General features: G+C 44.1%; 1 protein-coding gene across 1 annotated transcript in view; it reads left to right on the forward strand.

The window, feature by feature from the left end:
* The window catches only part of GLDC (glycine dehydrogenase (decarboxylating)), a 140232-nt gene that overhangs the window by 113314 nt on the left and 3369 nt on the right, over window positions 1–23549 (forward strand). The window contains exons 18-23 of the mRNA XM_011937357.1: window positions 1077–1189; window positions 2371–2512; window positions 5260–5371; window positions 15873–15968; window positions 19760–19932; window positions 21227–21307. Coding sequence (XP_011792747.1) covers window positions 1077–1189; window positions 2371–2512; window positions 5260–5371; window positions 15873–15968; window positions 19760–19932; window positions 21227–21307 — 717 coding nt within the window. The remainder of the gene's footprint in view (window positions 1–1076; window positions 1190–2370; window positions 2513–5259; window positions 5372–15872; window positions 15969–19759; window positions 19933–21226; window positions 21308–23549) is intronic.

Below are 23549 nucleotides of genomic sequence, written 5' to 3' on the forward strand. Positions count from 1 at the left end.
TCTTTCTTTCTTTCTTTCTTTCTTTCTTTCGTCTTTTTCTTTCTTTCTTTCTCTCTCTCTCTCTCTCCCTCTCTCTTTCTTTCTTTCTTTCGACAGAGTCTCACTCTGTCACCAAGGCTAGAGTGCAGTGGCACAATCTCTGCTTACTACAACCTCCACCTCCTGGTTTCAAGCAATTCTCCTGCCTCAGCCTCCTGAGTAGCTGGGACTACAGGTGCACACCGCCACGCTGGCTAATTTTTTTTTTTTTAATTTTAGTAGACATGGTGTTTCACTGTGTTGCCCAGGCTGGTCTTGAACTCCTGAGCTCAGGCAATCCACCTGCCTTGGCCTCCCAAAGTGCTAGGATTACAGGCTTGATCCACCATGCCTGGCCTCTTTTTTTTTTTCCCCTACCATTTTAGACTCTTTCTTTGGTTCTGATTCATTTCACAAGTGTAATCTAGGGATTATCTGTTGGTTCTGTAGCACAAATGAATTCTGTATCTTTGGCCACCATCAAAATTAGTCCTAACACCCAAGTGGTGGGAAGGCTAGTGGGATATTGTGTCTGGTATCTGGATCATCTCAGGAAAACTGCCAGTCTTGCTTTCTGTCTCTCAGTTCAGCCTCCTCTCTGGTGCCCCTGCAGCCCCTGCCATCATTGTGCCCAATGGGGCCATTCGGTAACATACATCATACCAAAGCTGACCATGCAGGGGAAGGGAGCACTGCTCAGGGAAGAGTTGCCTAAAACATGGAGGTTCTGCCCTTTCTTATGTAAGAGACACTTCTCTTCCGTTGTGGTGTGGATAATTAGGAAGAGACGGTGTATTTAAATCCATATTTTAAAATCTGAATTGGGCTAAATGGTCAGTTGCTGTTTCTATAGCAACCGCAAGCACTCTGCCTATAGGATGCCAGGTTGTGACTACAGAACTGGGCCAGTATAGAGGACATTTCTGTGAACACCATGGATGTGGCTCTGCCTGCTTTTCCCCTGAGGGGAGAAGGCAGCACCAGCCAGTCATGGCCTTCACACTGGAGGGTGCTTCCTAGCTCTTGACTTTTGCTTTTGGCCCTTGCCTTTGTGGTAGGTGGGAATCTGTCGCCCTGGAGACTTTGGGTCTGATGTCTCGCACCTAAATCTTCACAAGACCTTCTGCATTCCCCACGGAGGAGGTGGTCCTGGCATGGGGCCCATCGGAGTGTGAGTTCTGGGCTGCTGGTTTCAGGATGGCTTTGGAGACAGAATGAAGGAGTGGCCCCAAATAGACTACTCGTCCCATCAAAGTCCTCATGTATTGAGGATGCCCTCATTGGTGTAGTACACTTGTAGGGTCTGGGGGAGGAGCAGCGAAATGGGTGCTTTTAGGGGATGTCCAAAGAAAAGTGTAATTAGATTTTATTAACCATAACATCTGGCCTCACTGAGCTTCCAGTTGCACATAGACAGCAGGTTTATTAACAGAATAATGAATAGGGAACTTTACCTGAGCATATGTATTGTAACTGGAATATTGGCACTAGAAAGTGCCTTTTGGACTTTTGGATTTCCAAGCTTTTTTTTTTCTTTTTTAAAGTCAGCTAATGGTTCCATTGAAAGTGAATTAGATATAAGGTGTTAAGATAAGTAACACATAAGTAAGGAAGAAACAAACCTTGTTACTAGAAATAATTGGATGAAGCCAGAGTAGGACTGAAGGAATGTTTCTTAGCTGTTGATAACTTTTCACACTGAAATCAAATCATCTTGGGAAAATGATGATGAGAGCAGCTGTTTCCTGAGCTGCTTCAGTCTCCCAAAAATATGCTAAAGAAGCCAGTTTTCAGAGTTGCTGGAAGCTCAGCCTTCTTACTTTTTTCTTCTTTTCTTTCTTTCTTGTTTTTTGTTTTGTTTTGTTTTGTTTGACTACTGTTAAAGTGGTATTCATTTTGATGATGATGATTTCTAGTAAAGGTGTGAGCTCCAGTGCTTCAGCCGTCAGGGAGGTGGGGAGAATGATGTTCGTGTCAGCCCATGGGGCATCTTCTCATCAGCCCCTCCTGTGTCCACCTTGGGAAAGTGTATAGGGGTGAGGGAATGGGGCTGGGAGAGGGAGGGAGGGAGGGGCATGGAACTCCACTGTTTCATGACTGCCTGCCTCTATCAAGTCCTCCACCACAGTTCTTGGGTGAGCCCTGGGACACTGATGGCTGGTGGACCTCCAGCAGAGGAGGAAGGAAGGAAGGATCGCTTCTTGAACATCTGCCTTCCAGCAGGTGGAGGGTCCCTATCACTGTCAGAGCTCCTCTGCTAAGAACAGGGCTTCCTGGGAGGGGCTAGAACTTTCCCATTAGATTAAACTGAATCGTTTACATTTTCTGAATTTGCACTTAAAAAAAATACAGGAAGAAACATCTTGCCCCGTTTTTGCCCAGTCATCCCATCATTTCACTGAAGCGGAATGAGGATGCCTGCCCTGTGGGAACTGTCAGCGCGGCCCCATGGGGCTCCAGTTCCATCTTGCCCATTTCCTGGGCTTATATCAAGGTGAGGCCTGGGAGTATGTATAGGTGGGCAGGGGCGTCAGCTATGGATGGGGACCAGAGACTGCAGACTTCCTTCTTGGCTAAAAACAAATAAATTCATGATCTGAGATGTGGTTCAAAGAATATTGCTGATCACCTGGGTGGAAGAAACCTTCCTAAAGAGATGAGCTAACAATCATTTCATCTCTTCTTCATTACACTACTTCCTTTGGGTTCTCAGACTGGGTTTAACATCAGAGAAACTGAAGCGCCAGATATATTTTTCCAGACACAGCTAAGTTCCATGAGTCATATGGATGTTCTGGCCGCGTCCTTTGGTTTCCTGCAGGATTTATATAGCCCCTTCTGAGTGAAAAGCAGTGCATGTACTAATTATTCCATTTTGCTGAGATCCTGCTATACATCTCACTTTGCTATATATTTCTTGAGGGGGCCGGAGGAGAAGATGAAAAGTAGCGGTAATTTGCTTCTCTGGTGGTTTCCCAGAGCTCTTTGGCCTTTAGGGCTTGTGGTGCTTTGCTCTCTGCATAATTAGTCAGAGAACAGGCTTCCTTCCTTTGTCTTATCCCAAAAAACACCAGGGCCAGAGCTGATTTTCTACAGTTCTTGTTCAGACTGGCCTACCCACCTCCTGAACCGACAAGACTGTGAATAGGAACACTTGTTCGGCTGCTAATTAGAGCAGTCTCCCCAAAGCAGTGCCCCTCTTGAAGGGGTGCTCCCTCTGAAACAGCACCCCGAAAACACAGCTATGCAAATCATGCCAGAGGACTCTGTGGAGCTGGCTGTTTATTTCTGGAACAGTATGGCATTTATGATTCTTCACAAAAAGTTTCTTGGAAGCCAGAACAATTCTGTACCTCAGAGACTAACACTTGCTTTTAAAAATGATACTCAAGTTGTTTTGCAAACAACACAAGCAATCAGAATAAAGGTCTGCTTCTTTGTAAGCAGAATCAAATTCCCACTTCCCTTTTGATCGCTGGGTTCTGTAAATCTGGGTTATTTGTATGAGCATATTTGGGTTGGAGATGACTTCCCACATATAGAAAATAAATGCCCCAAGGGGTCTGGCTACATGCCTAGAACACCAGCCGGTGCCTCAGTTTAAAAACTAAATAAATAAAGTAGGGTTTAAGCTGCCCCTTCTGGCCTTGGGCCTTCTCTTATTTCAGGCTGTTGTTACTAATCCCCTGGACTCTAGCCTTAGCTGCTTGTCTCCCTGCTGCAATTCCACAGGCGCACCTACAGGACTGCTAGACTTATCCTAGGCACCCACATACCTCTCCTGGCTTCCTATTGCTTTACCTGGTTCTCTCTAGCCTGCACAAAATCCTTAAGGGATTCTTTCAGAATGCGCATGCCTAGGCCCCATTCCAGGGAGAACCAAATTGAGCATATGCAGGGTTGGACTTGAGCCGTCTGCATTTTTTAAAAATCCCCCCATGAGATATAGGTTGAGAGCCAGTGGTTGGCTGGACAAAGTCAAAGTCCTTCCTAGAGAAGGTTTGGGCTTAAAAATGGAGTCACGGCCAGGCGCAGTGACTCAAGCCTGTAATCCCAGCACTTTGGGAGGCCGAGACGGGCGGATCACGAGGTCAGGAGATCGAGACCATCCTGGCTAACACGGTGAAACCCTGTCTCTACTAAACATACAAAAAACTAGACGGGCGAGGTGGTGGGCGCCTGTAGTCCCAGCTACTTGGGAGGCTGAGGCAGGAGAATGGCGTGAACCCGGGAGGCGGAGCTTGCAGTGAGCTGAGATCCGGCCACTGCACTCCAGCCTGGGAGACAGAGCGAGACTCCGTCTCAAAAAAAAAAAAAAAAAAAATTGAGTCACAATTCACCTTGCCCTACATCCACTCCCAGATGACAGTCATGTGCTCTCCCCTTCTATGCCTTGATTTCTGCCATTCTTCTCACCTGGTATGCCTTCCCCTTTCTCTTCCCTGTCCAAATTCTACTTATTTCTAAGTTTCTAGCCAAGTTCTGGCTCTAAATCTAGGAACCCTTCTTTGATCAGCCTGGAGCAATGTGGCCCCTTTTAACTTTGGACCCCCTTAATGATACCAAAGTACTACTGTTGTTTTATTTGGTGTTCTCTCATTGTCTTTACATTAGTTATGTATTTAATATATATGCCAACTCCATCACATGTGAGGCACTCTGGGAACAAAGCAGGCCATCAGAATTGGTGCAGTCTTGATTTGAAGCTCTTTGCAGTGATGACATGTATCCCTTATGATCACAGGGACTATTAACTACCAGGACAATACTGAGCAGTTTTTAAACATAAGCAGCCTCTACTAGGGACAATGGGAAAATAAATCATACAAAATTGCTTCAGTGGAGGTATTGCCCAGATCCCATGGGATTCCTGGCAATTATCAAGATCTCTCAAATTCTTATAAATAAGCAAAAAACTCCAAAACACATGTAATATGAGAACAATTCTTTTCTCCCTTTAGATAACACAGTAGTCAGTAGTCAACTTGCTCTGTTGTAGGCTTTGCTACTACAATAAAAAACATAAAACTACTATTAAAAGAGGAAAACAAAAATGTATTACAGGCTTAGAGGGATCTGACAGATGTCCTTGTTGGAATTTTCCACTCATCTTTACTCCAGAGTCATTGTGGGCTGCCTTGCTTTGTGGGTGGAATTTATCTGGGGGTGTCTTTTGGTTGGTGTCTTGACCTTTGTGTTTGCCCGTTCAATGGCTCATGGCTCTTTTTCCCTCTGTTGCAGATGATGGGAGGCAAGGGCCTTAAACAGGCCACGGAAACTGCGATATTAAATGCCAACTACATGGCCAAGCGATTAGAAAAACACTACAGAATTCTTTTCAGGGGTGCAAGAGGCAAGTATCAACTTTAATCTATCATTACTTTGGTTTTTTCTTGGCCAAACTAAGTGTGATCTAGATGTGCTTTTCTGACCTGGGTAAGAGACTTCTGTTTCTTAGCACATATCAGACAATAGTGGAGAATTCTTGGAAATAACTCCAGTTTATTTTATTTTATTTTTTTATATTTGAGATGGAGTCTTGCTCTATCACCCAGGCTGGAGTCCAGTGGCAGGATCTTGGCTTACTGCAACTTCTGCCTCCCGGGTTCAAGTGATTCTCCTGCCTCAGCCTCCCAAGTAGCTGGGACTACACGTGTGCACCACCATACCCGGCTAATTTTTATATTTTCAGTAGACACAGGGTTTCACCATGTTGGCCAGGCTGGTCTTGAACTCCTGACCTTAGGTGATCCATCTGTATTAGCCTCCCAAAGTGCTGGGATTATAGGCGTGAGCCACCACGCCCAGCTATAACTCCACTGTAGTTAACAGTTTAGGGACATTACTATATGCAAGTTTCTCCTAGGCTCCTAGTCCACACAGCAGCCCGGGTCAATAAAGAGTCCACAACACTGAAATGTGTACGTAAATACTATGAGCTAATTATTTACAAAGTGCTATGGATATGCTTCGAAAGAGTAGAGTAACTCAGACTGGGTAGAGGCAGGATGGAATGGTTGAGAGTGCCTTCTCGCTGGAGCCATTTGAGATGGGCCCGGAAGCCAGTGTAGCCAATGAGAGCCTAAGTAAGCAGAGACACAGGAGCAAACCAGAGAAAAGGAAGCTGTCTGGTCTGGAGTGAAGGATGGATGGTGGAGAGGGAGCAAATGACGATGAGGCTGCAAAGGTAGCGTGGGGCCTTGAAGGTCTTGGAAGGTTCTGGACTTCACCCTTGAGCCGGACAATAACCATTAATGGTTTTTGAGCAGGAGAGTGTAGGGATTCATGAAGAGACTGTTACAATCATTAAGACAGCGCAAGGGGGAAACATGCCTTAGAAGCAGCAAGGGGCTGGGGTGGTGGCTCACACCCACAATCCTGTAATCACACTGTGATTTAAGGTTAGCCTCTAGGGCTTACAACAGAGGGAATAATAGGCGGGGGAACAAAGTCACCCTGAAAGTGATAGGAGGGAACTAAAAACCAGGCAGCCTTTTACACACTGGGCTGTGGGCTCAGAACCTCATAGCTGAGTCTTGGAAGCGGTGAGGCCCCAGGAAAGAATATTGAAGGTGAGAAGCCAGAACAAAACACCTCAAGTAGATGGCTACATTAAGAGGGAGGCAGAAGTCGGGTGCCTGGTGAGGGGCACTCCACACCTGAGGCAGCTTTAGAACCCTGGCAGCACTTGACACAGTACGTCTCCCTCCCCACCCCTGCCTGGCCCTCCGGCTGCCGTGTGGTTCCACCGCCTCCCTGCAGCCTCCACTCCTTCCTCTTGCCCACCCCGACCCCACCCCGGAGCAGCTGCTCTCCCACTCGGTATTGTCTGGCTCTGTCCATCTGACTCCAGGGTCCAGGAGAGGGTGGAGGCTGCGCCTGCTTTGTTTCTCTGGCAGTCAACAGACAAATGCGCGTGATGACGCATAGTAAGGAGAGACACTGTAAAGGGCAGGTGGCTGATGTAATCTTACTTAAGTTTATTTATTTATATTTTTTCCACTTTTACTGAGGTATGATTGACATCTGATTTTAAATTATGAGTCTTAAAAGGAACCTTTGTCTATAACAATTAGGAAGCCTTTGGTAGCCTTTGACAGTAGTTTGGGCACAATGGTGAGGCAGACGCTGGATGGAAATGGGCCGAGATGTGGATGGAGGTCAGGAAGGAGAGGGGAGAAGGATTCCATGTTTGCGGGGAGTTTGGTAGTGAAGGAGGAGGGGGTTGCTTCAGTAGGATGTAGTTATATTTTCTTTTTAGCTATGAAAACAACATGATTTTAAGCTGTGAGAAGGGAGAGTGAAGATACCTTTGAGAGAAAAACAGATAGGGGGACAAAGTCTCCCTGGAAGGGAAAGGCTGGAAATGAGAACCAGGTACGAGTCCTTGCTATGGGCCCAGAGTGAGAGCAGGACAGACACCGGGACCTGGAGCTTGGATCAGAGAGACAGACGTCAGGAACCAGCCCACCCACCTGCACCTGGGCAACAGCAACACGGCGCTTATGGGATCTTGGTTTCTCTGGTCCAGGTGGAATATACCTCTATAGCTGTGATCTTTAATTTAACGGCTGGTCTTACCTTATAAATGTGTATCCAAAGGGGTGGTTCCACAGTTTGAAAAAGAATAGGACCAAATAACCGGAAGCACTGGTTAAGAATGCTTCCCAGAGAGCAGAAAACACAGTTGTGGGCAACATGTCTCTAAGCAACACAATAAAATGCTTCTGTGAAGTGGGTACTAAAGAAGTGGCAAGAGTTACTAATTAATTCAAACCTAGCTTAGCTCCTGCTCTGTGAAATGTATCCTGCTTGTGTATTGGCTTTAAGGAATAGCTTCGATATTTATTCTGTCTGATTATATAAATAATGTATATATGCTCAGCATGGAAATTTTGGAAAATAATAAAGCATGACAAAGAAAATGTAAATGGTCCATGGTTCCATCAATCAGTTATAGCCATTACTAATATTTTCTGTATTTCTTCTCCTCTTTTGTTTGTACAATTGATCATACTACAGATAGTTTTATTAGTTTGTTGTCCGGGCTGAAGTGCAGTGGTGCCATGGTAGGTCACTGCAATCTTGAGCTCCTGGGTTCAAGTGATCCTCCTAACTCATCCTCCCAAGCAGCTGGGACCACAGGCACACACCCCCACACCTGGCTAATTTATTTATATATATATTTTTTGTAGAGATGGGGTCTTGCTCTGTTGCCCAGGTTGGTCTTAAACTCCTCTGCTCAAGTGATCCTCCCACCTTGGCCTCCCAAAGTGCTGGGGTTATAGGCGTGAGCCACTGCACACACCCTAAAAATACAGTTTTTAGCCTGTTTTTTAACCGTATATTATGAGCATTTTCCCCTGTCACTAAATAATCTTTGAAAGTGGCACTGTCAATTCCATTGTATAGATGTGCCATGATTTAACCAATTGTATAGTTTTTGTTCCCTTTGTTTGCATTTATTACAATGTGGCAATGAGTATCCTTTGCTTGAAATTTTAAAGAATCTTGCCTGATAATTTCCTTAGGAGAGAGTCATAGAAAAACAATTATTATCTCAGAGGATATGAATGCACTGAAGCTCTTGACACGTATGGCTTCAATTGTTTTCCCAGAGACTTTGTGCCAATTTGTCTCTCAGTGATAACATATGAGAGTGGCCATCACACTGGGGCCTAGTGAGGACTGAGAACTAGACAGAAGAACAAGAAAACAATATATCGTCGCCAATTTGATAGGTGAAAATGACCTTATTGTTTTAGTATATGTAGCCAATGCTCTCAATGTTTCCCCAGTTCTTAGTGCCAACCTTGCCCATCCAGGGAAACTGTGTTCCCCCATCTGTTGTCTACTTCACTCTCCTTTACAGCCAGCTCTCTGATTTCGCAGCTTAAAATCATGTTGTTTCCATATTTTAAAAAGATATATAACTGCATCCTATTGGTTTTTTTCCTAATTGCTTATTTGTTCATATTTTACACTTCCTTATGTTTAATTTTATTTAGTAGTGGCCGGGTGTGGTGGTTCACGCCTGTAATCCAAGCACTTTGGGAGGCTGAGATGGGTTGTCTAAAAGTATGACACTTATATTTATATATAGCACCTAATAATAATGATAAAGACTATGCTGCTGGTTTATGTACTTGCTACATAATGCTTTTTATCATTATTTTTATTATTTTTTTTTTGAGACAGAGTCTCGCTTGGTCACCCAGGCTGGAGTGCAGTGGCGTGATCTTGGCTCACTGCAACCCCGCCTCCCAGGTTCAAGCGATTCTCCTGCCTCAGCTTCCCCAGTAGCCGGGACTACAGGTGTTCATCACCATGCTCGGCTGATTTTTGTATTTTTAGTAGAGATGGGGTTTCACCATGTTGCCCGGGCTGGCCTCAAACTCCTGACCTCAGGTGATCCTCCCACCTTGGACTCCCAAAATGCTGGGATTACAGGTGTGAGCCACTGCGCCTGGCCCCCATCATTATTTTAGAGTGTGTTCCTTCTACTGTAAAAAAAAATGTTAACTGTAAAACAGCCTCAGGGCAGTCACTTCAGGAGGTATTCCAGAAGAAGGCATGGTCATCACAGGAGATAGCAGCTCCGTGTGTGTTAGTGTCCCTGAACACCTTCCAGACGGACAAGATGTCGGAGGTGGGGCCAAGTGCTGTGGCTCATGCCTGCAATCCCAGCAGTTTGGGAGGCCAAGGCAGGAGGGTTGTTTGAGCCCAGGAGTTTGAGACCAGCCTGGGAAACATCATGAGACCCATCTCTTCAAAAAAAAAAAAATTAACCGCCATCGTGGCACACACCTATAGTCCCAGCTAGTTGGAAGGTTGAGGCAGGAGGATTGCTTGAGCCTGGGAAGTTGAGGCTGCAGTGAGTTGTAATGGTGCCACTGCACTCCAGCCTGGGGGACAGAGTGAGACCCTGTCTCAAAAAAAAAAAAGATGTGGAGGTGGAAGACAGTGATATTGAGCATCCTGAATCTGTAGGCCTAGACAAAGGTGTGTGTTTGTGTCTTAGTTTTTAACAAAAAAGTTTAAAAAGTAAAAAGAAATTAAATGTAGAAGAAAGCATATAGGATAAGGATATTGAGAAAGAAAATATTTTTGTACAGCTATACAATTGTGTTTTAAGTGTTATTACAAAAGCGTCAGAAAGTTTTTAAAAATTTAAAAGTTTATAAAGTAAAAAAGTTACAGTAGGCCAGGCGCGGTGGCTCACACCTGTAATTTCAGCACTTTGGGAGGCCGAGGCGGGCAGATCACTTGAACTCAGGAGTTTGAGACCAGCCTGGCCAACATGGTGAAACCCTGTCTCTACTAAAAATACAAAAGTTAGCCAGGCATGGTGGTGTGCGCCTGTAATCCCCGCTACTCGGGTGGCTGAGGCATGATAATCTCTTGAACCCAGGAAGTGGAGGCTGCAGTGAGCCAAGATTGTGCCACTGCACTCCAGCCTGGGCCACAGATTGAGACTCTGCCTCAAAAAAGTTACAGTAAGCTAAGGTTAATTTATTATTGAAGAAAAAAATTTTTTTAAAAAAGTTAATATAGCCTAAGTGTACAGTGTTTACAAAGTCTATGGTAGTACACAGGAATGTCCTATACCTTCCCATTCACTCACCACTCACTCACTGACTCATCCAGAGCAACTTCCAGTCCTGCAAGCTCCGTTCATGGTAAGTGCCCTACATAGGTGTACCATTTTTTATCTTTTATGTCGTATTTTTGCTCTATCTTTTCTATGTTGAGATATGTTTAGATACACAGATTCGGACCATTGTGTTACGATTGCCTACAGTATTCAGTACAGTAGGAGCAAGAGGCTGTACCATGTAGCCTCGGTATATATAGTAGACTTTACCAACTAGTTTATGTAAGCACACAATGCTGTTTGCACAATGACAAAGTCATCTCACAATGCACTTCTCAGAACATATTCCCTTCATTAAGTAATGCATGACTGTATTCTGCTAGAATGAGGAAAGAAAGGAATTACCTCAGGTAAGATGATACTTTTTTTTTTTTTTTGAGACAGTTTTGCTCTTGTTGCCCAGACCGGATTGTAATGGCGTGTTCTCGGCTCACCTCAACCTCTGCCTCGTGGGTTCAAGTGATTCTCCTACCTCAGCCTCCTGAATAGCTGGGATTACAGGCATGCGCCACCACGCCTGGCTAATTTTGTATTTTTAGTAGAGATGGGGTTTCTCTATGTTGGTCAGGCTGGTCTCGAACTCCTGATCTCAGGTTATCTGCCCACCTTGGCCTCTCAAAGTACTGGGATTACAGGTGTGAACCGCTGCACCAGGCAAGAGGATACATTTTAAAGGAAGAATTGCAAAAATCCATAGCTGTCTACTTTTGTGGGAGGCAAAGGTCACTGTTTGATCTGAATGGAGTTTCCATTAGTAGGGGGAGATGACTTTGTTAGTATTCAAATGTTTTCTTTATGTTTTAATTTCTTATAAGCCTATCTTTTTTTTTTTTTTTGAGACAGAGTCTTGCTCTGTCACCCAAGCTAGAGTCCAGTGGTGCAATCTCAACTCACTGCAACCTCCGCCTCCTGGGCTCAAGCGATTCTCCCGCCTTAGCCTACCACTGTGAATACAGGCGCCCGCCACTGCACCTGGCTAATTTTTGTATTTTTAGTAGAGACAAGGTTTCGCCATGTTGGCCAGGCTTATTTTGATCTCTTGACCTCAGGCCATCTGCCTTTTTTTTTTTTTTTTAAATCAGACAAACCCAACTCTGCCTGCAAATACTTGTTTGTCCCTGCAGAGGTTTCCAGGTGACCCTTGCTGTATGGGTGGGCAGGGGCCTCAGGGGCTGGGCCCTCACGTCCTTGGCTCACAAGTGACCCTGCTGAGTCCCTCTTACCTGAACTCATTCTCAGGGAAACCTCATTCTAGCTTGAACTACAAGGAAACAGCCAGGAGGTTTGATTCTGTTAGTCATGGTCTGTGGATTGCAGCTAAAAGGCTTGACCAAGCATTGATTGCCCAGCAGAGCTTTCCAGAGTAGTTACCGAGTGAGTTAATTTATTCCTCGGCAGCCACCTTGAGGATGGGGGATAAGTAAGGTCTGGTCCCTTCTCTCAAGGAGGGTTTTGAGAAGCCCTGTTTTTCCACAGCACATTCCCATATTGTTCTTACCCTCAGAAGACAATCAATATATGGTGGCGGTGGTTCCCACTTAGCCGCCCAGCGTTTACTTTGCTTTTCCTTCATCCCACCCCCTCCTGTCCTCCTTGCCCCTTTCATGTGGTACCTTCTCAGCTATAGTCACAGTTAGGTCCAGCAGAAACACCTACTCCGTGAACACTGAAACTTGGTGCTGGGTGGTTTATTCAATTTCCACTTGATATTGCCCCGGCATTGCCCTATAGCAGGTTTGTGTGTCCTAAAACCTGCAAAGAACATCTTAGAATCTGGCTTCTGATAGCCACCAAGTTGAAATTTCATCCCGGCCGGGCGCGGTGGCTCAAGCCTGTAATCCCAGCACTTTGGGAGGCCGAGACGGGCAGATCACGAGGTCAGGAGATCGAGACCATCCTGGCTAACTCGGTGAAACCCCGTCTCTGCTAAAAATACAAAAAATTAGCTGGGCGTGGTGGCGGGCGCCTGTAGTCCCAGCTACTCGGGAGGCTGAGGCAGGAGAATGGCGTGAACCTGAGAGGCGGAGCTTGCAGTGAGCTGAGATCCGGCCACTGCACTCCAGCCTGGGTGACAGAGCGAGACTCCGTTTCAAAAAAAAAGGAATTTCATCCCTTTCAGGGCTCACGTAGAGATGGAGAGAGATGCTGGAATTCCACTGTAGTTTCTATTTGAACGCAATAGAATATGGATTTAGAAACTGACATCTGAACTTCATTTAGAAAATGGAGCCCTTCCTAAACCTCTTGGCTGTGGTGGGGCCCTCTTCAGATGGCACTGTGGTATTAGCAGTGCTGTGTTGGGCTTGGCTTGGTGGTGCCTTTCAGCTATTACTGAACCTCTGCTTGGAAGACTCTCCTCTTGTGCTGCCAGCAAGAGTGACTCCTCCCCCACTGTGTCCCTCCCTTCCTCCCCTCCCTGCTATCTGGTGTCATTCTGAGCAGCGAGCTTCCATTAGCTTTCGTCCTCTAATCATTGTCACAATCAGGGCATTTTGTTTTATTTTGTTTAAGAGATGGTCTTGCTCTGTTACCCAGGCTGAAATGCAGTCACATTTTCATAGCTCACTGCAGCCTCAGCCTCCTGGGAGCAAGCGATTCTCCCACCTCAGCCTTACACGTAGCTGGTACTACAGGCAGGCACACCTGCACCTAAGTTTTTGTTTTTTTTTGTAGAAACAAGTTCTCACTGTGCTGCCCAGGCTGGTCTCAAACTCCTGAGCTCAAGCGATCTTCCTGCCTCGGTCTCCTGAAATGCCGGGATTACAAGTGTGAGCTACCATGCCCGGCTGAATTTTCTGCTTTTGAATCACACTCCTTACAATTTATTCTCCATCACTGTTAGAAAGCATGTTTTGGCTTGGCGCAGTGGCTCATGCCTGTAATCCCAGCACTTTGGGAGGCTGAGATGGGGGGATCACTTGAGCCCAGGAGTTTGAGACCAGCCTAGCCATAGTGAGACCCCATCGCTACAGAAATTAGCTGGGCATGGTGGTGCACACCTGTAGTCCCAGCTACTCTCAGGAGGCTGAACTGGGAGGATTGGTTGGGCCCAGGAGTTCAAGGCTGCAGTGAGCTGTGGTGGCACTACTGCACTCCAGCCTGAGTGACAGAGCACTCAACCCTGTCTCAATTTCTTTTTTCTTTGAGACAGAGTCTTGCTCTGTCACCAGGCTGGAGTGCAGTGGCGTGATCTTGGCTCACTACAACCTCCGACTCCCGGGTTCAAGCGATTCTCCTGTCTAAGCCTCCCAAGTAGCTGGGACTGCAGGCGTGCGCTACCACGCCCAGCTAATTTTTGTATTATGAGTAGAGACAGGGTTTCACCATGTTGGCCAGTATGGTCTTGATCTCTTGACCTCATGATCCACCTCGCAAAGTGCTGGGATTACAGGCTTGAGCCACCGCGCCTGGCCCCTGTCTCAATTTTAAATTTTTTTTTTTTTTTCCTTAAAGCGTGGTTTAAAAATATGCAGTTTCAATATATTCAGAGTCTTAGGCTCTTTGTAGTTTAATTTTCAAACAAAACTACCTCTTTTATTTATTTTTGGGGGGATGAAGTCTCGCTTTGTCTCCCAGGCTTGAGTGCAGTGGTGCCATCTTGGCTCACTGCACCCACCACCTCCCAGGTTCAAATGATTCTCTCACTCAGTCTCCCGAGTAGCTGGAACTACAGGCACCTGCCCCTACACCTGGCTAATTTTTGTTTTTTTTTTTCCCCCCCATAGAGACAGGGTTTCACCATGTTGGCCAGGCTGGTTTCTAACTCCTGACCTCAAGTGATCGGCCTGCCTCAGCCTCCCAAAGTGCTGGGATTATAGGTGTGACCTCTTTCATATTTATTCATTCTATGAGAAGCAGAGCAGTTCATAGACCGTTTTCAGGGGCTATTAATTACTGGATCTATTCTTCACAGGCTTGAGAAGTTATGCTTGCTCTGAGTCTCTGTAAGTGGATTCATTTTTGCTGAGAGTGAGGAAAGTGGGTTAAGAAGAAGGAGTACATCATTATCTCATGAGTAGATACTTTCCTGGAAGGCAATTCATGATTTGATGGACCGTGGAATTTGGGAAGCCCCGGAGGAATATTGGTCTATTTATTAAAACGCTGACTGAATGGTTTATTCCTGATGATGGTTGTGTGGTCAGTAGCTCATTCTGAGGAGCTACTGGCAGCCTGGACCTAGAGAAGAAGCCTGTTTATGAACTACAGGTTGCATATCCCTAATCTGAAAATCTACAAGTTTTTCTAAAAATTTGTATTTATTTTTTTGAGACAGGGTCTCGCTCCTATTGCCCAGGCTGGAGTGCAGTCGTGTGATCGCGGCTCACGGCAGCCTCGACTTGCCAGGCTCAGGTGATTCTATTTTTAGTAGTTATAGGGTTTTGCCATGTTTCCCTGGCTGGTCTGGAACTCCTGATCTAAAATGATCTGCCCACCTCAGCCTCCCAAAGTGCTGGGATTACCGGCATGAGTCACTGTGCCTGGCCTGAAAATCCAAAACTTTTGGGTGCCAACATGAGACTCAAATAAAGATCTACAATTTCAAATAAGGGATATATCATTGGTAGAACAAAGTGAACTGGGTTACACAGACTTTGGCCTCATTAACTCCTTGTTACTTACAGTATATTGTTTGACATCACATATTTCTAATTATTTGTTTGCAGCCTGAAACCAAAACATCAAAAGGTCCTTCAAAGAAACATAAAATTCTGTATGTGTCTTATGGATATTATCTTTGATATATCCATATCTATACACACGCAAAAGTAATTATTTGATATTGAGGGTAAAGTTGCTAAAAAGTGTCAATGGCTCTAGAAATATTTTGTATAAAAGGATCAGGACTATGTGACACATTTAACTGTTGCCAGCAGATTTTATGTCCGCAGAATAGAAATAATCTCATCCCCAGACACCTCCAGTCAAATGTTCCAGTAATGCCTCCCACCTGCCATTAGCCATAATCAGGTTCACAGGTGTGTAGTAAGCTGAAGATCAGACACATTGGCCCAATGTGCTAAACATTTTTATTTGTAATAAGACTAAATGAAATCGTTATTGCCAACAATAAACTTACCCAGTACCCTCACTGATACACGTAAAAAGCCGACACTTATTCATTAAATTACTTATTCATTTGTTTGGGTAAAACAATAAGCTGATGCTAATCTTGGGCTGAAACAACTTTCCTGAACAGGTTATGTGGGTCATGAATTTATTTTGGACACGAGACCCTTCAAAAAGTCTGCAAATATTGAGGCTGTGGATGTGGCCAAGAGACTCCAGGATTATGGTAAGTGGCTTTTGACATTCATGCCGCCGCCCATGCTGGCTGTGGACAACTTCCTAATGCACAAATGGAAAGTGCAGGCACCACAGTAAACTGATCTGGGGGATAAATGGGGAGCTCAGGATTCTTGGCAACCTCCAAAATAATAGAGAAAAAAGTTTCCTTATGACCACATTGGTCCTGCCCTTCAGAAGATATTAAAATACGCATCTTGAATCCATTAACAGCCAAGAAAAGAAGTGTTTATGATTAAAATTAAAACCCCCAGTGAGTTGCAGTGAGTGTAGTGGTGAAGGAAGCAGAGCAAATAACCCATCAAAGTGGTAGAGACAAATGGCAATGGAGTTTTATAGCCACCTCTGTCATGGCGTAGCTGTTTCAGCTGCTTCTGGAGATGAAGAAATAAGTGTAGCAGTTTTCACAAAGAAAATGCAACTTTCTTTGAAGCATTTTGAAAGACATGTGCATTAGTGGGTGTTCATTCAACTCAGCTCACTACATTTTCCTAGTGAACAATGTTATTAATATTATAATATTAAGATCATATTGCTTTTTAGGGGGTTGGGAAGACAGAGTCTCACTCTGTTTCCCAGGTTGGAGTGCAGTGGTGTGATCTCAGCTCACTGCAACCTCCACCTCCTGGGTTCAAGTGATTCTCGTGCCTCAGCCTCCCAAGTGCGCACCACCATACCCAGCTTTTTTTTTTTTTTTTGTATTTTTAGTAGAGACGGGGTTTCACCATGTTGGCCAGGCTGGTCTCGGACTCCTGAGCTCAGGCAGTCCACCTGCCTCGGTCTCCGAAAGTGCTGGGATTACAGGTGTGAGCCAGTACGCCCAGCCAATATTACTATTATAACAATATGAAAATGATATTAATAGTATCAAGGATCTTTCACTTCTCAGAAAGGCTAAGTTGGGGAGAACTTTGCCATTTGATGGATATGGAGTCCTTTCTGAGTTTTAATGACTTGTTTTGGGAAGAAAAGAGAAAAATCTTTTAAATTTAATAGTTTCACTAATGTATCATAATGGGAATCCCACGTATGTGACTCACTCTCAAAGAATGCTCTTATTATGCAGTTACACTGATAATAGATGGGAAAGCCAGAGAAAGGCTTCATTAATGAAATTAACAATCCCATCCTCAAGATCTCCGCTTGACACGTCTTGTAACCTGACAGCAGAACTCCTTTCTCCTGACCGCCTCCTGGCTAGAGATTGGGTAATGGCCGATTCAGGATAAGACACTCACTTTGTGGATGCCTTGCCTGCTTCACACATCTAACTGAAACAGCATTTGCAAGGAGAGGAGGGGCTCACAGGGAAATGGTAACTGAAGTTACCACCCAGTGTTTCCAAATCATGTTGTCTCCCGACCTCAGTGTTATTTTGATGATTGATAGAACCGTTTCCACACTTGTCCAAAAGCCCAGAATTGTCCAGGTGCCTGGCACACAGTAGGCACTCAACACATAGTGTTAATAAATGGGAGATCAAATGAATAGCTAAGTCAAAAAGCAAGGAACATGACAACATAGTTTCCAGTCTTAAGCATAACTGCTGAATGTGAATTTTTAAGGAAGAGAGCTAATAATCTGTATATTTAACATGCAGCTTCTGTATGAGTCTTTCAGGCAAGTTTGGGGCATACTGCCTTAGACAGCAGTTCCAGGCTAATTATCAGACCTGTTATCAGAATCACCTGGCATGTTTTATGACCATAGATTTTTGGGCCCTACCTTGGACTTCCTGAATCAGGGTCCAGATGCAGGAATTTTTTTTGCAAGAACTCAGGTAGTTCAAAATATGGGAACCACTACAGCAGAATACGTCGGACTGAATTTGCTCACACAGGGAATTAAGGGCAGACATGATAGGTAATCAGCTTGTTCTCTTAAAAAAAATCCCGGTCTGGTTTGAGTGACAAAGGTATATGTATTTACCAAAACTCATTAAGTGGTACAGTTAGGATTTGTGCATTTCACTGTAAGTTTTATCACAAAAATATGTGAACAGATATTGAATTCTAGTCATGATATGTATGCTGAAGGGTTTGAGAGTGAAGTGTACTAATGACTGCAGTGTACTTTGAAATGCATCAGAAAGTAAGGCAGATAGCTAGATGAGTAGATATGTGATAAAGCAAACAACGGCATTGTAGAATGTAGATGGTGGGTATATGGGTGCTCACCTACAGTCCTTTCAACTCATCTGAATGTTAGTGGTTTTTTTTTTTTTTTAATAGAGACAGGGTCTCACTCTGTCACCCAGGTTGGAGTGTAGTGTTGTGATCTTGACTCACTGCAGGCTCAACTCCTGGGTTCAAGTGATCCTCCCACCTCAGCTTTCTAAGTAGCTGGGACTACAGGCACATACCACTACACCTGGCTAATTTTTGTATTTTTTATAGAGACGGGGTTTTGCCATATTGCCCAGGCAGGTCTCAAACTGCTGGGCTTAAGCAATCTGCTGGCTTTGGCCTCCCAGAGTGCTGGGATTATAGGTGTGTGAGCCACAGCGCCTGGCCTGAACATTTTTAAATAACATGTTGGTAGAGAATTTTTTAAATCATGCAGATATGACTCTAAAGTACCCCATGTAATTATGATGCTCACCAGAATTTGAGAACCACTGCACATTGGGGCAAGATTAGTTCAGAGGTATCTCAACTTGGGAGTTGTTCTTCAGCTTTTAAAAGTTTCATAGGGCCAGTGTGGTGGCTCATGCCTGTTATCCCTGCATGTTGGGAGGCAGAGACAGGCAGATCAGTTGACCTCGGTAGCTGGAGACCAGCCTGGACAACATGGCAAAACCCTGTCTCTGCAACAACAAAAGAATTAGCTGGCTATGGTGGCGTGCACCTGTAGTCTCAGTTACTTGGAAGGCTTAGGTGGGAGGATCATTTGAGCCCAGAAGGTTGAGGCTGCAGTGAGCCGTGAGTGTGCCAGTGTACTCTAGCCTGAGCAATAGAGCAAGACTCTGTCTCAAAAAAAAACTTCATAGAAAAAAATACAAGAAATGGAAAATGTTGTTTTTGATTTTTGTCCTGGAAATCTCTCTCTTGACTACGTATCTTATTGCATCACCTTACATGTAAACCTTTGGAAACAGAAACACACTGAACCTGTGTTCAATGTAAAGGCAAAGGCTTTCCACATAGTGGCCAAACTTCAGTTTCCTTATCGCACAAAATGGGGACAATAAGATTTGCTCCAGAGTCCTTAGCTCTTGTTATCTCATTATTTAACTTTTGATAAGCTATAATATTTTTATTTCTCTTAATTACAAGTAATACATGATAATTACTGAAAGATTCTAAAGTATAATCGAAGTGAAATAAAAATCCCAGTCTCATTTTCTGGCCATATTTACAGTTAACATTTTATATTTTCTTCAAGGCATCTTCCCTCATAAAATGTGCATGTATTATATAAGTACTTTGTTCTTTTATTTATATATAGACATGGAATATCATTATGTGGCTTGCTTTTTTTACTTAATATTTTTGAATGTTTAGCCAGTTTAACAAATTGACATACTTTTGAATGGTTGTCTATTTACTGTATGGGCGCTCTGCAAAATTTGCTTATTTGATCTTCCATTGTTGGATATTAGGTTGTTTCCTAAATTTTTCTTCTATAAACAGTGCTGAGATGAATCCCCATATACATACATTTGCAAATGTATCTGATGATTTTCTTAGGATAAAGTATAAGAAGGGATAGGAACTTTTCTTCCAAACTGGGTAGGCCACTACCTTTCAGTGAGGCAATTTCTCCTGTCTCCCTTTGCAGGATTTCACGCCCCTACCATGTCCTGGCCTGTGGCAGGGACCCTCATGGTTGAGCCCACTGAGTCGGAGGACAAGGCAGAGCTGGACAGATTCTGTGATGCCATGATCAGCATTCGGCAGGAAATTGCTGACATTGAGGAGGGCCGCATCGACCCCAGGGTCAATCCGCTGAAGGTGCGTAGGCCCTGGAACTTTGCTTGAAATGTTCTTTAAACTAGAAAATGATGTCTGGACAGTGTACCAGCACCTCCTGAACTCTCAACTGAGGATGATACTCTTCCCTAGAATAAGGTAATTCTTCCGAGAAAATGCAGTTGTTACTCTGAAGTTTGCATCGTCTTGAACAGCATAGCAGTTACTTAAGGATGATGTGGTTGTGGAAGCTGTCCACAACTGTCTAGTTGGAGAATTTGTAATATTCTGTGTCTCTGTTTGATGTACTGTAGTGAGATTATGGCATAAATAAAATTTACATATTCACATCACAAACTCTGCACAAGCACACATTCTTATATTAGAGCAGTTATCTCTGAGAAAACTGTATTGGCATTTGGACTGGATGTTACAATGTTTATGCTCCATGTTGGGGAACAGTTGGTTGGGCATTACTCTACCTCTTCTAAAACATGTTAATTGTATATGTGGTCAGAGTCCTAAGTTTCTTGTTAGTCCAGATATTAAGCTGGAAGATCAGGAGTGGAGAATACCATGAAGGCTGTGGTTGTGTCTTCATGGCTATAACCGAGAGAACAAGTCTGATATGCTGCAGCAGCTGGGGCAGGTTCCCAAACTGCCTGCCTGCAGGAGAGGGCAGGGACCAGTGACTTGCAGGCACCTCTCTAGAGGTGAGTTCACAGAGGCAGGCACCTCTCTAGAGGTGAGTTCACAGAGTCATGGAGGCATACAAGATGATTATGCTTACCACCATTTATTTCTCTTTTCTCTCTGAAGACTCCTTCTTCTTTCAGGATTTAGGCTATTCTTTCAAATGGCAATAAACATTTCAAAGAGCATACTAGTTATAATACAAGTGGGTAATACTGCTCATAGGATGATATCAGATTTTAAAATGAGCCAAATTATTTTATATGCTGTTTATCAACATATGCAGTAATAGTATAAAAGCATGATGAGAATGGTAAACACCAAATTCAGAAGAGTGGTTAGCACTGGGAAGGGGATATACAGGCAGCTCCAAACGTGTAGGTAATTTTTTCTAAAAGGTGAAGCCAATATGACAGAATGTTCATTAGACTCTGCTGGGTGGTAGATGTGATGATTATTACCATAACATTCTGATATTTAAAATATTTCTCAATTACAAATCACATTCTACCCCCTAAATTTAAAGAAAACCACAGCTTTCTCTGCCTGGGCTCCTGTCAGAAGCTTGACAGTTGAGGTGCAGGATGAGAGGAGAAGAGAGTGTATTTCTCTGACGCCTCCCCTGTCTGTATCTCTGTCTCAGATGTCTCCACACTCCCTGACCTGCGTTACCTCCTCCCACTGGGACCGGCCTTATTCCAGAGAGGTGGCAGCATTCCCACTCGTAAGTTCTCTGAATCTGAATGTGCCAGGTGGGAAGGCATGGGCCAGCTCCTATCCTGAGGGGTGTACACTGTTAGCTTCCTCATTATAGAAACTGTATGTGGGGCACCTTGTGAAATAAGGGCCTTGACGAGGAATGAGGAGCAAAGAAATTGGCTTTCAGAGGCGAGGTCATACGGTATCAACTACAGGTCTGGGAACTCATAGGGAACACAGTGGGGGAAAACTGAGTATGAGTCCTGCCCAGTGGACCAATGTGCTTCCCTCCACCATGGGACAGGGAGATGGCGCCCAATGCAGCCTTCCTTTCCTTTCTGATTCTTATATGGAGAAGGTTCTGTGTAGTCTGTTTGAGTGAGATAGGGAGAAGGTTCAAAATGTGCCAAATTATGCTATGTGCTGTTTATGGATCTGTGCAGTAATAGTATAAAAACATAATGAGAATGGTAAATCCTGTATTTAGGATAATGGTTGTCATTGGAGAGGAGGGCAAACAAAATGATGCCCTTTTCTTTTTTTTTGAGACAGAGTCTTGCTCTGTCACCCAGGCTGGAGTGCAGTGGCATGATCTCAGCTCACTGCAAGCTGCACCTCCCAGGTTCACGCCATTCTCCTGCCTCAGCCTCCCAAGTAGCTGGGACTACAGGTGCCCACCACCACACCTGGCTAATTTTTGTATTTTTAGTAGAGACGGGGTTTCACCATGTTGGCCAGGCTGGTCTCGGACTCCTGAGCTCAGGCAGTCCACCTGCCTCGGTCTCCGAAAGTGCTGGGATTACAGGTGTGAGCCAGTACGCCCAGCCAATATTACTATTATAACAATATGAAAATGATATTAATAGTATCAAGGATCTTTCACTTCTCAGAAAGGCTAAGTTGGGGAGAACTTTGCCATTTGATGGATATGGAGTCCTTTCTGAGTTTTAATGACTTGTTTTGGGAAGAAAAGAGAAAAATCTTTTAAATTTAATAGTTTCACTAATGTATCATAATGGGAATCCCACGTATGTGACTCACTCTCAAAGAATGCTCTTATTATGCAGTTACACTGATAATAGATGGGAAAGCCAGAGAAAGGCTTCATTAATGAAATTAACAATCCCATCCTCAAGATCTCCGCTTGACACGTCTTGTAACCTGACAGCAGAACTCCTTTCTCCTGACCGCCTCCTGGCTAGAGATTGGGTAATGGCCGATTCAGGATAAGACACTCACTTTGTGGATGCCTTGCCTGCTTCACACATCTAACTGAAACAGCATTTGCAAGGAGAGGAGGGGCTCACAGGGAAATGGTAACTGAAGTTACCACCCAGTGTTTCCAAATCATGTTGTCTCCCGACCTCAGTGTTATTTTGATGATTGATAGAACCGTTTCCACACTTGTCCAAAAGCCCAGAATTGTCCAGGTGCCTGGCACACAGTAGGCACTCAACACATAGTGTTAATAAATGGGAGATCAAATGAATAGCTAAGTCAAAAAGCAAGGAACATGACAACATAGTTTCCAGTCTTAAGCATAACTGCTGAATGTGAATTTTTAAGGAAGAGAGCTAATAATCTGTATATTTAACATGCAGCTTCTGTATGAGTCTTTCAGGCAAGTTTGGGGCATACTGCCTTAGACAGCAGTTCCAGGCTAATTATCAGACCTGTTATCAGAATCACCTGGCATGTTTTATGACCATAGATTTTTGGGCCCTACCTTGGACTTCCTGAATCAGGGTCCAGATGCAGGAATTTTTTTTGCAAGAACTCAGGTAGTTCAAAATATGGGAACCACTACAGCAGAATACGTCGGACTGAATTTGCTCACACAGGGAATTAAGGGCAGACATGATAGGTAATCAGCTTGTTCTCTTAAAAAAAATCCCGGTCTGGTTTGAGTGACAAAGGTATATGTATTTACCAAAACTCATTAAGTGGTACAGTTAGGATTTGTGCATTTCACTGTAAGTTTTATCACAAAAATATGTGAACAGATATTGAATTCTAGTCATGATATGTATGCTGAAGGGTTTGAGAGTGAAGTGTACTAATGACTGCAGTGTACTTTGAAATGCATCAGAAAGTAAGGCAGATAGCTAGATGAGTAGATATGTGATAAAGCAAACAACGGCATTGTAGAATGTAGATGGTGGGTATATGGGTGCTCACCTACAGTCCTTTCAACTCATCTGAATGTTAGTGGTTTTTTTTTTTTTTTAATAGAGACAGGGTCTCACTCTGTCACCCAGGTTGGAGTG

The sequence above is a fragment of the Colobus angolensis genome, unplaced genomic scaffold (assembly GCF_000951035.1).
Source record: "Colobus angolensis palliatus isolate OR3802 unplaced genomic scaffold, Cang.pa_1.0 Scaffold162, whole genome shotgun sequence".
Classification (NCBI taxonomy): Eukaryota; Metazoa; Chordata; class Mammalia; order Primates; family Cercopithecidae; genus Colobus; species Colobus angolensis.